This window comes from Seriola lalandi, unplaced genomic scaffold (assembly GCF_002814215.2).
Source record: "Seriola lalandi dorsalis isolate HSWRI2012SDOR001 ecotype SW California unplaced genomic scaffold, Sedor1 jcf7180002054469, whole genome shotgun sequence".
In the NCBI taxonomy this organism is placed as follows: Eukaryota; Metazoa; Chordata; class Actinopteri; order Carangiformes; family Carangidae; genus Seriola; species Seriola lalandi.
This window is the reverse complement of record NW_019525022.1, coordinates 287,114-299,640: the sequence shown is the minus strand read 5'-3', so window position 1 is coordinate 299,640 and position 12,527 is coordinate 287,114. Positions and strand designations below refer to the sequence as shown.

The window sequence follows — 12,527 nt, the reverse complement described above, 5'->3', positions numbered from 1 at the left end:
TATGAGAACCTGCTGGAAGGGCGACGATCTCAGCTGCCCTCCATCAATCAGGTCTTTCTGGTAGAGAGACTAGACAGAAGACACTGAGGAAGAGACTGCTGGAGTTTGACTAACAGCATTTAAAGACTCTGAGAGCAGGAGCAACAAGACTCTCTGATCCAAACACTGGATCCAGAGTTCATGAGACCTGAGACTTTGGTGACGATTCGCCCTTCAGCTCGACACTGAGCTGAAGCAAACAGCAACACCGGGCCACTGAAGGACCCGCCAAGGCCCAGACTTAAACTGAAATATTTAAAGGACAGTTTTGTGTTGTGTGCATTATCCTTTTGTTAGCTTTGTATTTTTGCTGAACTGTAACATCAGAGGTTCGAGTCTGACTGGGGACCGTCGTCTTTATGGCATCCCTCATCTCGTTCCCCTCATTTACTGTCAGCTCTCTACTGTTGACTTGATAATCAAGCCATAAAACGCCCCCTTGGTGCTGAGCAGGCGGTGGACAGTGGGTTTATCAGAGCGTTGTCTGCTGCTGCTGGAAATGCTGCGAGCGCTGCCTCCATGTCAACACAGGAGGTGCAGCATGAGCAGCGAGGTAGCAGCACAGCACTGAGTACAGGTCACCTGTGTTTTGGCAGCGCTCAGACCTCCTGTACTTGAACCTGCCTCAGGTTTCGTGCATATAACAAAATCTACATGGTGTTTATTTCTAAATAAAACTTTGTGTAACCAGTTGATCACAGACATGGAATCAACAGGGACCACAGCTGTTTTATCATATTAATCCTGCTGTGGCTCCTAGTGGAGACAGCATTTTAAATTTGGTGTACTTCTAACTATGGGTTCTTCTACCTCCCATTTTTGCTCTATATGACCATTATTCCTCACGGGCGAACCACAACTATTTACAAGGAATCTACAGTCCAGTCTGTTCAGCTGCAGCTTCTCAGTCAGGATGACATGATGGTAAAAAAAAAAAAAGAACAGCTACATCTTTGTATCAGGTTTAAAAAAGGCAAAGAAAGAAAATCCAGAAAAAACTCCCAAAAAGTAAAGCTGGACAAATGTAAGTGAAAAAGTAAGCCATGGTAACCATAGTAACCATTATGGTCTATGATATAATTCCATTACAGATCAATGGGAATTACTCTGTGGGCTCAGATGTTATCTGGTTCTGCACAGAGCTCTGCTGTCAATGTGATCAGGGTCTGGTCTCGGTGTGTTCAGGGTCTGGTCTCGGTGTGTTCAGGGTCTGGTCTCGGTGTGATCAGGGTCTCAGTGTGTTCAGGGTCTGGTCTCGGTGTGTTCAGGGTCTGGTCTCGGTGTGTTCAGGGTCTGGTCTCAGGGTCTGGTCTCGGTGTAATCAGGGTCTCGGTGTGTTCAGGGTTCAGAGGGACCAATGTGCCTCAGGAATAAAAACTGTTGCATGAGTTTCCCCTTTTTCTTTTTTGCTAACTCAATCTCACATCTTCCCACACAGTAAAGCACAGGTAGTTCACCATCAACACATAGGCCCACGTGGTTACTAAATATGAACATTTGATTTGTTTTTACTCACCCATGATTTTATGTTTTCATGAGGAAAGTTTTGCTCCTTGCAGCCGCGCGCTTTATGTATTAATCTGCAATTACATCCAGGTTTCCTATTTCCTGATAGATCCCTGTGTGTGTTGATGGAAGCGTGGTATTCATGTCTTTAGCTGTGCTGCAAAGCATGTTAAATACCTTGTTTTTGTGGTGTCGTAGGCCAGTAAAGGAAATGTTATTTTCCAGCTAACTTGAAAAGTCCGTCCCTTCTTTGTCGTTTTCTTCGTTACTGTCGTTACTGAGTTTCTCTTGGTGTTTTTGGATTTCTGATCACAAGTTTGTTCATCTTGTTGAAGAAAAGCCTCTGGTCAAAGCAAGTTTTTTTAGCCCGCCTTGTCCTACATTGGCGCTTCGTTTGACCCCGCTAGGCCGTGCACGCGATGCTAGATTGGATCGATCGGATCAATCGGCTCTGTGATTGGTGGTAACAGGTAGGGGCAGAGGCCTGACAGCCAGAGATCTTACAGCGACACAACTCACAGCAGCTTAGTCCCTGCTGCCGATGCAACCTAACACCAACCTGGAGTTTGTTATCAGATAAATCTGGCCGCTATTTTACGCTTTCGCACGTGGTTGCGCGGCATTTTCCATCGGTGATCGGGCCCGGAAGTACCCACGGCGTCTATGGGTTATAGGTCCAGGTCCAGATAGGACAGTGCCTGGGTTTGGATCCGGACCGTGGTTCGCCTGTTAGTGACCTGCAGACTGTAGAAATAAAGAGTTTTAAAAACATATTTGCATGGAGTTTTAAAAACTGAGTTCAACTACTGTAAACCTGTAAAACAAATTTCACAAACCATAATTTTTCCGTCTGTAGATAGAAAGTAGAACACAGCACCAGCACCATACAATAACAGTATCATAATAAATAGAGAAAGACAAGAAGTGAAATGGAAAGGGTCCATCCTCTGTGTAGTGCGAGTTCAGTAACTTTGGTGACAATCAATTATTATATTTTGTTTGTCTTTAATAAAAGTGGAAATGTGTCTTGTGGTGGTGGGAGAGGGAAAGATCAGAAAAACCTTAGGATTCATCTACTGGTGACCAAGAACATCCACAGCAGATTTCTGGCTAGTAACTGTGGAGCTGGACAGAATGACGGACTGTGACTAAACCCTTGTATTTAAGCTCCATCACTAGTGTGTGAAAATCACATTTGGGCTGAGCGAGAGTTGTTTGTGTTAAAAAGATATATTTTAATTTTAGAAGGTGTCAGCCCCCTGGGTACAGCGGAGCAGCACCTTCTACAAACAGAGGAACTTAGCACCGTCACAGTAAGTGATGACACGGTTGTCATGGTAGTTACACAGATTCGTTTTATCTTTAAGTGATGAATGTGAACTTAAAAACATGTATCTGAAATGAAACCAAAATGTGCAAATCGAATCAGATACCCATAATAAACCACATCAGCAAACCCAGAGTCCACTTCAGTCAGTTATTTAAGAAAAAGAAATTCAGATTCCATCCAGGTGAAAGACTCATACCGGAGTGTAAAGACTGTGCACCAGTGTGTTCTTTGTTATTGCTTCAGTCCGCCCAAGGTTTCTCATCATTCCTCCCCTAAACAAACGGAAGAAGACCCAGAGTACAACCTTGGTCCAAACATGAGACTCTTAAGGCTTCAACCTTGAAATGTGCTGAGGCTGAATCGTCGTGTGTCGATCATTTCTTCAGGTCCTTCCACTGTACAACACAGAAGCTGGAAGCATGTAGGCCCACCGACCACGGGGACACACACATGGATGTAAGGATGACAGACGGTGGGTGTAGGTCTGCTGCGAGGCGGGGAAGGGGCGGACATATAAAGAAATTCTCAGTGACTGATTGAAAACATTTGTTTTTCATACTTTTCACATTTATTTTCTCTTGAAAAAATCAAACCAATTGATTCAAATGTTGCTCCACAACCTGCAGATTCATTATTTTGGTTTCGCAGCCCGTAACTTTACCGTTCCGCTTCACTCTGAATTCTTTCTAACTCGTTAGCCATGAACAGTGATGAGGTGATAATTAGCTTGTTCTACTCAAGTGGTAAAAAAAAACAAAAACAACTAAACCTCAAGAAATATCCGATCAGCAAAACTCTGACACTAAAGCTGGTGTTGGGAGAAATGATGGTACAGACAGATTGATATTTGGATGAGTTTAGCAGCGTCTGGTTTCTGGTCTGGGGTGGCTGCTCCAGGTGAGAGGTGAGGGTCCTAAAAATACTTTGGCCACCCCTGCAGACACCACACCGACTGGACGTTTAGATGAAGTGTGATGCATCATGTTTGATCGGGTCCAAGTGATTTTTCTTTCTCTCTTGTAGAAGAAAACACTTTGTTCATTGTGTGATTTGCAGGGTTTGATCCAGGCCCCCCGCAGAAGGAATGATGATGATGATGATGATGGTGATGGTGATGAGCTGCGCTGCCTCTTCTACACCCTCTGTGTGTGGGCGTTGTTAAAGCCCCTGAAGCGGGAGGGTTATTTACGCAGCACGTTTCCCTCCCATTGGTCCGTGAACAGAAGCCGCTCTGATGCGCCGCGGTGACACAGACGAGTCTGCGGCGATAAAAGAAGAGCGACGAACCGCGCAGGGGGAAAGTGTTGGAGAGCGGACTGCGAGTTTCCATTTGATGGTAGATGCGCCTCTGCGAGTCTTTACACGGCTGGAAGTATCTGTCAAACTCCTGAGGTACCGACTCTACACTTGTCTCTTGATTGTCTTTGTGAAAGTCTGACTTACTCCACATGTGATGTTTTTCTGCTCCGTTTAAATAACGAAGTGATGACAGAAAGACTTGGTGCCAGTGCGTCATTACGCACAGTGCACAGGTCCACACGAGGAAACAGATGTGTGTTGTTTTTAAAACAGTCTGATTTAAATGATGATTTAAATCATTTACATTAGTACAGGTCGAGTTGTTCCATGAATCTCTAGAGCGTGAATCCTTAAAACAGAGCGGTCCAACTCTGACCCTCATCTAATCCAGACTCACCGGTTCTGTCTGCGTTGTTTTTGTTTATGTGCGTATGTGTGTGTTTTTGTATGTGTCAGGGATCTGGTGAAGAATGGAGTGGTATGTCCTGGTGCTGATGCTGAGCTTGCCGCCCTCCATCCACACAGATTGCTCTTCACAGTGCCAGAAATGTGCGCAGCAAATCCTCAGCTCCGACGGCGCGTTCAGCAGCCTGGTAAGACCAAGTTCACACGGAGCTCAACTCCACTGCTGGCATGACCTCTGACGTCTACCTACATTATCACAATAATCCAAAAGAACTTTAATTTTCTTTTCATTTATTTTATTAAAACTTTGATCTCCTACATATTGAATATTGAGTAAATGTATAAGAGGCTACATGTAGAATATGTGATGAGTAAAAACATGATATATAGGTTTGAATCTTTCACTCACAGACCGATAAAGCTGAAGAGACGCAGCTGGTGTGATGGTGACACTTTAAAGCCACTGAAGGAGAAGCAGAATGAAAAGTGGTGTAATTGGCTCAAACTGACGTCAAACCATTAGAAATTAATTTAAACAAACGCAAGTGTACCGCTGACTGATGCACCACCTCTCTGAGTTGGTTGGTCTCACTCTCCTCTCTCTGTGTCCTGCAGTCCTGCGGTGCGGAGTGTGAGGCGCAACTGCAGAGCTGCGGCCAGGCTCCGGGGCTGGCGGACTTCAGCCAGGATGAAGCTTCGGAGGAGGAGGAGAGCCAGAACGCAGACCTGGTGAAACGCTACGGCGGCTTCATCAAGAGGATCGACAAGAACAAGAACAAAATCTTCACCTCGCCTTGGCGCGAAAATTACATCCTAAAAGCCGGAGCGCTGCCCAAGAAATACGAGGACTTGCTGAAGAGGCTGGAGGAGAGAGACGCAGACGCGCCGGAGGACGCAGACGAGGCTCCGGAGGATCAGGCGCTCCACAGTTACGTTAAACGTTACGGCGGCTTTTTACGCAAATTCGGCCCCAAGTCAAAGAGGAGTAGCTCGGCGGAGCAGGAGAGCCAGGAGCCCGAGGAGCTGCAGAAGCGCTACGGGGGCTTCATGAGGAGGATCCGACCAAAGTTGAACAACCTGAAGTGGGACAAGCGGTACGGAGGCTTTCTGCGCCGCCACTTCAAAATCTCTGTGCGCTCAGTGGAGGAGCCGTATTACTCCTACGACGACCTGAGCCTATAGACGAACCCTGCCGAGGCAGAGGAACTAGAGGGAACTGGTTCACTTGAAACGCCAACATTTATCCAGAAAGTATCATATGCCTGCCGATCTGCTTGTAGCCTACTCAGTTGCCTTCTGTGTAACGACTCATCTGTGTGTTGATGGCGTCACCGTCTGTCTTTCAATAAAGGATGCTTGTTTAATAAAAACATGAATAAAATCACTTCCTGTTTGTCCGAAAGTTGAGAGGAAAAATGACTGATTTTAGTGTCAGCGTGTCAAACTCAATCTTACATTTTCTCTCCCACCGACTGACACGACAGTGCTGAATTTATTTAAACATCGTGATCACTGAACGGCTCTTCACATATATTTTACTTTTATTCTATTTGGTTCAGACTCTGATTGTAGCCTGAGATTCAGACCAGAGCGGTTCTGTGCAGTGAGTTCAGACAGAATGAGATGCACCGTAGGTTTATATCTGTGACAAATTCATCCAGAATTTTTCTTATTCTATAACTGACAAATGTTTTTTTTGTTTTTTTTATCTTAAGTGAGTTTGAGGTAAAATATTAAAATGAAAAAAAGGTCGGACCGGCAAATAATCAACCAAATTACACAAGTCTAATCCTTCACCGTCGGAATCATTTAAAGGAATATTATCTTTGGTTGTTGACATTTTCCTCATAAGAATGACATTTTTTCACAAGGACAGATCCTGTTCAACACAACAGACACACAAAGCTGAAGTATCTAACAGGCCAGATGAAGTCTGACCAGTGAGTCACTCAACATTAATCTCACTGCGCCATCTTGTGGCCAAACAAAAGTCACGTTTGCTCTTACTCCGTCCAAAAGTCACTTGACTGACCAAACACTCAGAGGCGGGGAAGGCCGCAGCTTCACTGTGTGGCAATTACAAAAATGTTAATTTGATTAACTGCTAATTTGTGTGGTATTTGAAGATACACAGGACTGAGGCAATGTGTTAACTGGAATTACGCGTCGGTACGTCTCCACTGATTTATCTGATAAACTTTGTTCATGGAAACGTTGACGCCGACATTTGTTTGATGGTCAGTGTCACCTCTCTGAAGGGAAAACATTTAGTGTAAATCAGTGCTCCATTATTCTGCTAACGGTCATGTGACGACAGCCGACATGCTTCCATGACAACGGAGCAAACTCCATCTGATGAAGATAGTGAGATGCAACTGAAGGTTCCAGTAAGTGGACCTTGAGTTAAGATTTTTCTTTTTCTCCAACATGTAACCATTCACTCTTTGTTCTCAAAAACTGAGCTTTTATTTGCAGACTGAGCAAAGCTCCACATGGAATAAACCTTCACCACTGTATCAAATATATTAGGTACAAATACGTATTTACAATAAAACCACTAGTGAGACACACTCCGACACCAGACACCACTCTAATAGAAATGTGGCTATCTGCGAAGTGTGAGGACATCTAAGAGGAAGGCTCTCGTGTTACATGACAAATAAACGTGATGAAATGATGAGCAGAGTCAAAATGTGGACGAGGCCTTCGGCCATCACAGGAAACGTTCAGGAGACGGGGAGGGACCAGCTGTCCTTTGTCTCACTGCTGCTCAGCTGACTGCTCCCCGTCTTCCTCTTTAACCTCCTCTGGCTGACCTTCATCATCACCATCAGCCTGGTGTTTCTCTTGTGAATCATCAATGGTTGCTGTGGCGTCCACCACGCTGATGCTGCCTACCTGATGTTGGACGGCGGCGCTCTGTGTGGTAGCCAAGCCCTGCAGCCCTGCAGGTAGCGTCACCAGCTGGAACTGAGACCCGACCACCTTAACGAAGGCCGTGGAGGCCGCGGAGCCGCCAGCACCAGCCACGCCCTCCTGACCTGCTGCTGTGGACAGCACAGTCAGGTTAGAGGAGTCAGCCACCAGCTCTGACCCGGAGAGCGCAGAGGTCAAGAGGGTGTAGCTCCCCAGGTTTGTGCCGGCCGGGGCTCCTGCCACGGTCAGCACCTTGCCCAGCGGCAGGCCAGTCAGCTGGTTGAGTGGCAGAGTGATCTGAGTGGGAGCAGCGCTGACCGTGGCCGGGCCGGAGACGGTGCGGGTCAGCCGGGGGCGTTTGGGTGCAGGGGGAGCAGGGACCGGGGTGAGGGTCATCAGGACGTTGTTGAGGTGCTGGGATTTGCTCTTCAACTCCTTGGCTCGCTTCCTGTGCTCATCACACTGCTGCTCCAGAGCTGCAGAAGAAGAGATCATCAGTAAGTGCAATCACACACCATGATGTTTACACACACACACACACACACACACACACACACACACACACACACACACACACACACACACACACACAGACTCTGATGAAGACTGTCATACTGACCGGCGAGGCTGCGGGTGTACTGCTCTCTGTAACGGTCCATCTGACTCTTATGACTGGCCAGAACCTTCTTCACCAGGTCCAACATCCCAAAGTTCTGCACGATATTGTTGAGCAAAACTGCATCTGCAAAAACAAACCACACTTCATGTTCAATGGGACACAGCCATGTTAAACAACTCTACTGGTTTTATACATCAACCCTGTGTCCAGGTGTAGGGAGCTCTGCTGCACATTACATTCAGCATGTGACCCGACAGGAACTTTCAAACAGAGGCTGTTCACGGCAGACATGTTGGCAGGTGCAATTACTAATCCATTTAGTTCAGCCAGTTCAAGGGCTCCGCTATTTTAATGCTCACTCAAAGACACAGATACTGGGACTCGTTAATCTTATTATTTACACCTCTACCTTCCTGGTCGTTAATTAAGACTTTAACAGAAGAATATCTCTTTAACTCATCAGTGCAGCAGCCGGTGAGAAACCCACAAAGAGTGTTCTTGCATTTTAAGGCAGTTCATGATGTGTGTGTTTTTTGTACCTCACCAAGCCCGACTGTGTGCGGTTCTAACCTTTGACCTGTAGAGGAGGGTCACACACTCTCTCCTGCAGCCCCTTCAGCACCTCCTGCAGCTGGTTCTGGAAGTCCTCTACCACCTCCTCCAGCAGCCCCGCCTCCTTCACTGCACGCCAGAACACCACCGAGTCCTCTGAGCGCGCACGCACACACACACACACACACACACACACACACACACACACACACACACACACACACACATCATAAAGAGTAAAACCTTCCATTTACTCAGTTCATTTCACATGACATTGTGTGTGTGTGTGTGTGTGTGTGTGTGTGTGTGTGTGTGTGTGTGTGTGTGTGTGTGGGTTGGTGATCACCTCCGATGGCTGTGACCCACTCTGAAGTTTCCTCAATCGGCTCAGGGAACGAGGCTGCGGCTCCGTTCACTGCAACACGAACAGTAAACACAACAACTCTCACTGAACCACATCACTCAGAGGAGTTCCTGTATTTGTCCTGGGTCACACTGAGACTTGGTTCACTGCCTGGTCCTGTTCTTAACTAATCCTGACTCACATGTTGTTATCAGGTTAAATGGGTCGAGAGTTGAAACCAAGATCTGCAGTCATATGATTGGCTCAGGGCCAATCACGTGATTTAAGTCACATGATGCAGGTGTATCAGGATGCCACCCAGCATGCACTGGGGCAATATATTGTATTATTTGTAATGCTGTAGTGATATTTTGTCCCACATTGTTAAAGCTAAAGGGGGCAGTTCTAATACTACACCTGTATATCACCAAACACACCAGTGTGACCCTCATTCAAGCAACTGAACTGGTGCGATGGCTGAGGCCGTGTGACTTACAGTCAGCTGATGAAGGCGTGGCGGGGACCAGGTCAGATGACTGGTCACTGCTGATGGACACTTTAGTTCCCACCAGGTCTATCTTAGTGCTGCGGCAGGTGTTGGAGCAGACCTTTGTGTGCTGGTAGAAGTCCAGTTCACCTGAGTCCATGATCTTCCTGTGAAGTGAAATATGACGAGACGTGATTCACAACATCTGGATACACAACCTCTCTTTACCGACAACCATGTGTGATAGAACAGTGCCACCGTGAGGTGTAACTGTCAACTGCAAATCAGCCACTGAAAGGAGGGAAGACCTGGAATCATGGAGCTACTGACACACAAGTCATCTACACATCCATGTTGATGTTTGTTTGTCTTTGACACCAAATCCTCCGCCATCATCATCGTTGGTCAACTCTCCTCTCATCATGTGATCAGACTCTCCTCTGCTGCTGCACGGAAACACTTTGAATAAATGTAACTAGCATCTGGCTAAATATTTAGTATTACTAATATACTAGTATTTTACAAAGTAGAGGCTTTTATTTTATGAATGTGGATGTTACAGCTGACACACTAAATGAACCAAATGGGTTTTATTTCTATGACAAAAATGAAAAAAAGACAGTTAAACAGCCCAAACTAGCCATTTCTATTTTGTTACATATTGCCTGTGGATCATAAGCATTGACATCAGATACTTTTTGCTTTTTGAGCCTCATGTTTGAAAATGTAGACAGATGTTTATTTGTAACTGACATTATTTCTATACTACTACAATCAATTACAACAATATATGTCAGCGTATATCTTTAACATTTATGGCGCACATAAAATTCACTGTTAGTGTATTAATCCAGACCTGAGCATGGTGCCGTTGAGGCGGATGGCTCTCTTCCAGTCCTTCAGAGTGGATTTCCCTGCTAAACACACAAACTCCTTTGGGCTGATCAGCTGCTCTTTAAACTTATTAGAGAGGAAAAGAAACAGTTGTTAGCCATTAATGATCCACTTCATCCTTAGCTTCACCTACATCCCATTTTATGTGCTCAGAAATCAGATGTTATACAGGCTGTGCTGCGTCAATACCTGGACACACTTCACATTAATCCCAGGGCAGACAAACTTCTTCCAGACGAGTGTAGCTTTGGCGTCTCCACACGTGATCGGGTAGAGGACATCAGCCTCCACGTCCACCTCCTCTGTTAACTTCACTGCAGAGACAGAAGTCATTTATAAAGCAGCTTAAGACTCATCTGTTTAAACTGGCTTTTGGGTAATCTGTGCATACTGTGTTTGTTCTATGTGCTGTACTGGATACTGTATTGTATTCCTGTGTTGTTTGTTTTCTATGTTTTGTGACTCATGTCTGTGACTCATGTCTGTGTCAGCAAGTGATTCCTGTAGCAATTTGTTTTATTTAATTTACTTCACAAAAACTTGACCCTGACCTTGGAAAAAGTAGTTTTCTAAAAGGAAAGAATGATGCAATCGATTTAACTGCCACATTTTACAACGTCTAATAAAGTCCTGCAGGTCACATTACCAATGACTGCCTCTTCCTTTGACATTGAATCTGAGCTGCTGGCCTCAGCTTGTGCTTCCATTGGTGCTACTGTGAGGACATCCTCCCTGGAAAAATAACACACAGTTTTTTAAGTTTCAATTTAGCAAACTGAACGACAGGACAGTCTCCTCAGAAATTCAGTGAGTGTGTGCCGATGACCACTCAGTTGTGTGTGTGTGTGTGCGCAGTGTGTACACCTCACCCTGGCTGAGGGGTCAGCTCTGCAGTCATCAGCACTGTTTTGTCCTCCTCCTCCACAGAGGGCAGGTCCTCGCCCACACTCTCTGGTATGGTGACGATGACAACCTCACTCATGTCCTGCATGCTGACCTCTGATGACGCCATGGAGGACAGGTGGAGCTTCACAACCTAGGGTCTGACAGCAGAGAGGGAAAATCTGTTAATATAAAGTAGATATTAATATTTATGTTATACTGAAAAAAGTTGCGTAGCTACAAGAAAGGGGGTTTCATGGCAGCATTAAGTTTCCAGAAACAGGCTAAACACTGACAAATCAAAAGGCAAATGGAAACTACTGGGGGTCTATAAAACGCCCTATTCATACTTGATAACGAGTAATAACAGCTGTTGGTAAAGAGATGGATTTTAAACTTAAAACATACCCACGCTAGTTATATGTACTATATTAATATATATTATTAACACTAAAATCGCGGTAGCTTCAAATATGTTGTTCTACATCAAGAGCAATTTAAACTTGTGAGAGTTTTGAGTGGAGTTTGGTTTATCCTCTCATTGAGCTAACACTGAACAGGACGTGGTGATGAGGAGCAGGCAGGAGGCAATACAGATGTTGAATGAGTCTTACCTTATCAATTCCTCTTCGTTAAACCAGGCGTTATTTAATAAATGTCGCTTCGTCTTGTGGTGAAACAGTGAGGCTGTGTGACCGTTAGCCTGACCGGATGGTTGCTAGCTAGCTTTGTTTACACCTATTCAGCCAGCTAGCTAAAAGCAGGGGGCTGCAGTAGATCCATTGAGCTGGCAGGTGTCTCCTTTATAACTTAACTTTATTACAGTATCTCTGCCCAGTTGTGACTCTTAAAGACTTTGGAGACAGTTCACGGAAAACATCTAATCTCATCTTCACAACACTGGAGTACTTTATCGTTGCTTCTTCTTCTTCCTTCTCCTCTTCTTCTTCTTCTCCGTCGTCTCCTTCTTCTTCTTCGTGGTTTATTTGTGGTTTGCAAAATACGAATTAGCGCATTATCGCCACCAACTGGTCTGGAGTGTGAGAATGTCTAGCGTTCACAGAGGACGTAGATATGTGATAATAATATATGTCCTTATTGGCGACATAGACATGGCAACAATACTATCGATATAGGGTCATATATGTCATATACTACATTTCTGTATGGGAAGACTTAATTTCAAGGAACAAAAGTGTTTGGGATTTTCCATTGGTTTGATAATAACATTATTCTAAATGGTCCAGTGCTCAGT

General features: G+C 45.2%; 2 protein-coding genes across 2 annotated transcripts; one reads left to right on the top strand and one right to left on the bottom strand.

Moving 5' to 3' along the window:
• Positions 1 to 4,164: 4,164 nt before the first annotated feature.
• pdyn (prodynorphin) lies at positions 4,165 to 5,963 on the top strand. Its single transcript, XM_023411539.1, has 3 exons — positions 4,165 to 4,267; positions 4,631 to 4,767; positions 5,195 to 5,963. The coding sequence occupies exons 2-3, from the start codon at positions 4,645 to 4,647 to the stop codon at positions 5,759 to 5,761; spliced, it is 690 nt and encodes a 229-aa protein (XP_023267307.1). The 5' UTR covers positions 4,165 to 4,267; positions 4,631 to 4,644; the 3' UTR covers positions 5,762 to 5,963.
• Positions 5,964 to 7,022: 1,059 nt separating this feature from the next.
• On the bottom strand, positions 7,023 to 12,240 carry gmeb2 (glucocorticoid modulatory element binding protein 2). Its single transcript, XM_023411514.2, has 10 exons — positions 11,887 to 12,240; positions 11,260 to 11,433; positions 11,037 to 11,122; positions 10,580 to 10,704; positions 10,353 to 10,456; positions 9,506 to 9,663; positions 9,013 to 9,081; positions 8,685 to 8,822; positions 8,115 to 8,237; positions 7,023 to 7,971 (listed from the first exon to the last, which is right to left on the bottom strand). The coding sequence occupies exons 2-10, from the start codon at positions 11,400 to 11,402 to the stop codon at positions 7,340 to 7,342; spliced, it is 1,578 nt and encodes a 525-aa protein (XP_023267282.1). The 5' UTR covers positions 11,403 to 11,433; positions 11,887 to 12,240; the 3' UTR covers positions 7,023 to 7,339.
• Between the last annotated feature and the right edge of the window lie 287 nt (positions 12,241 to 12,527).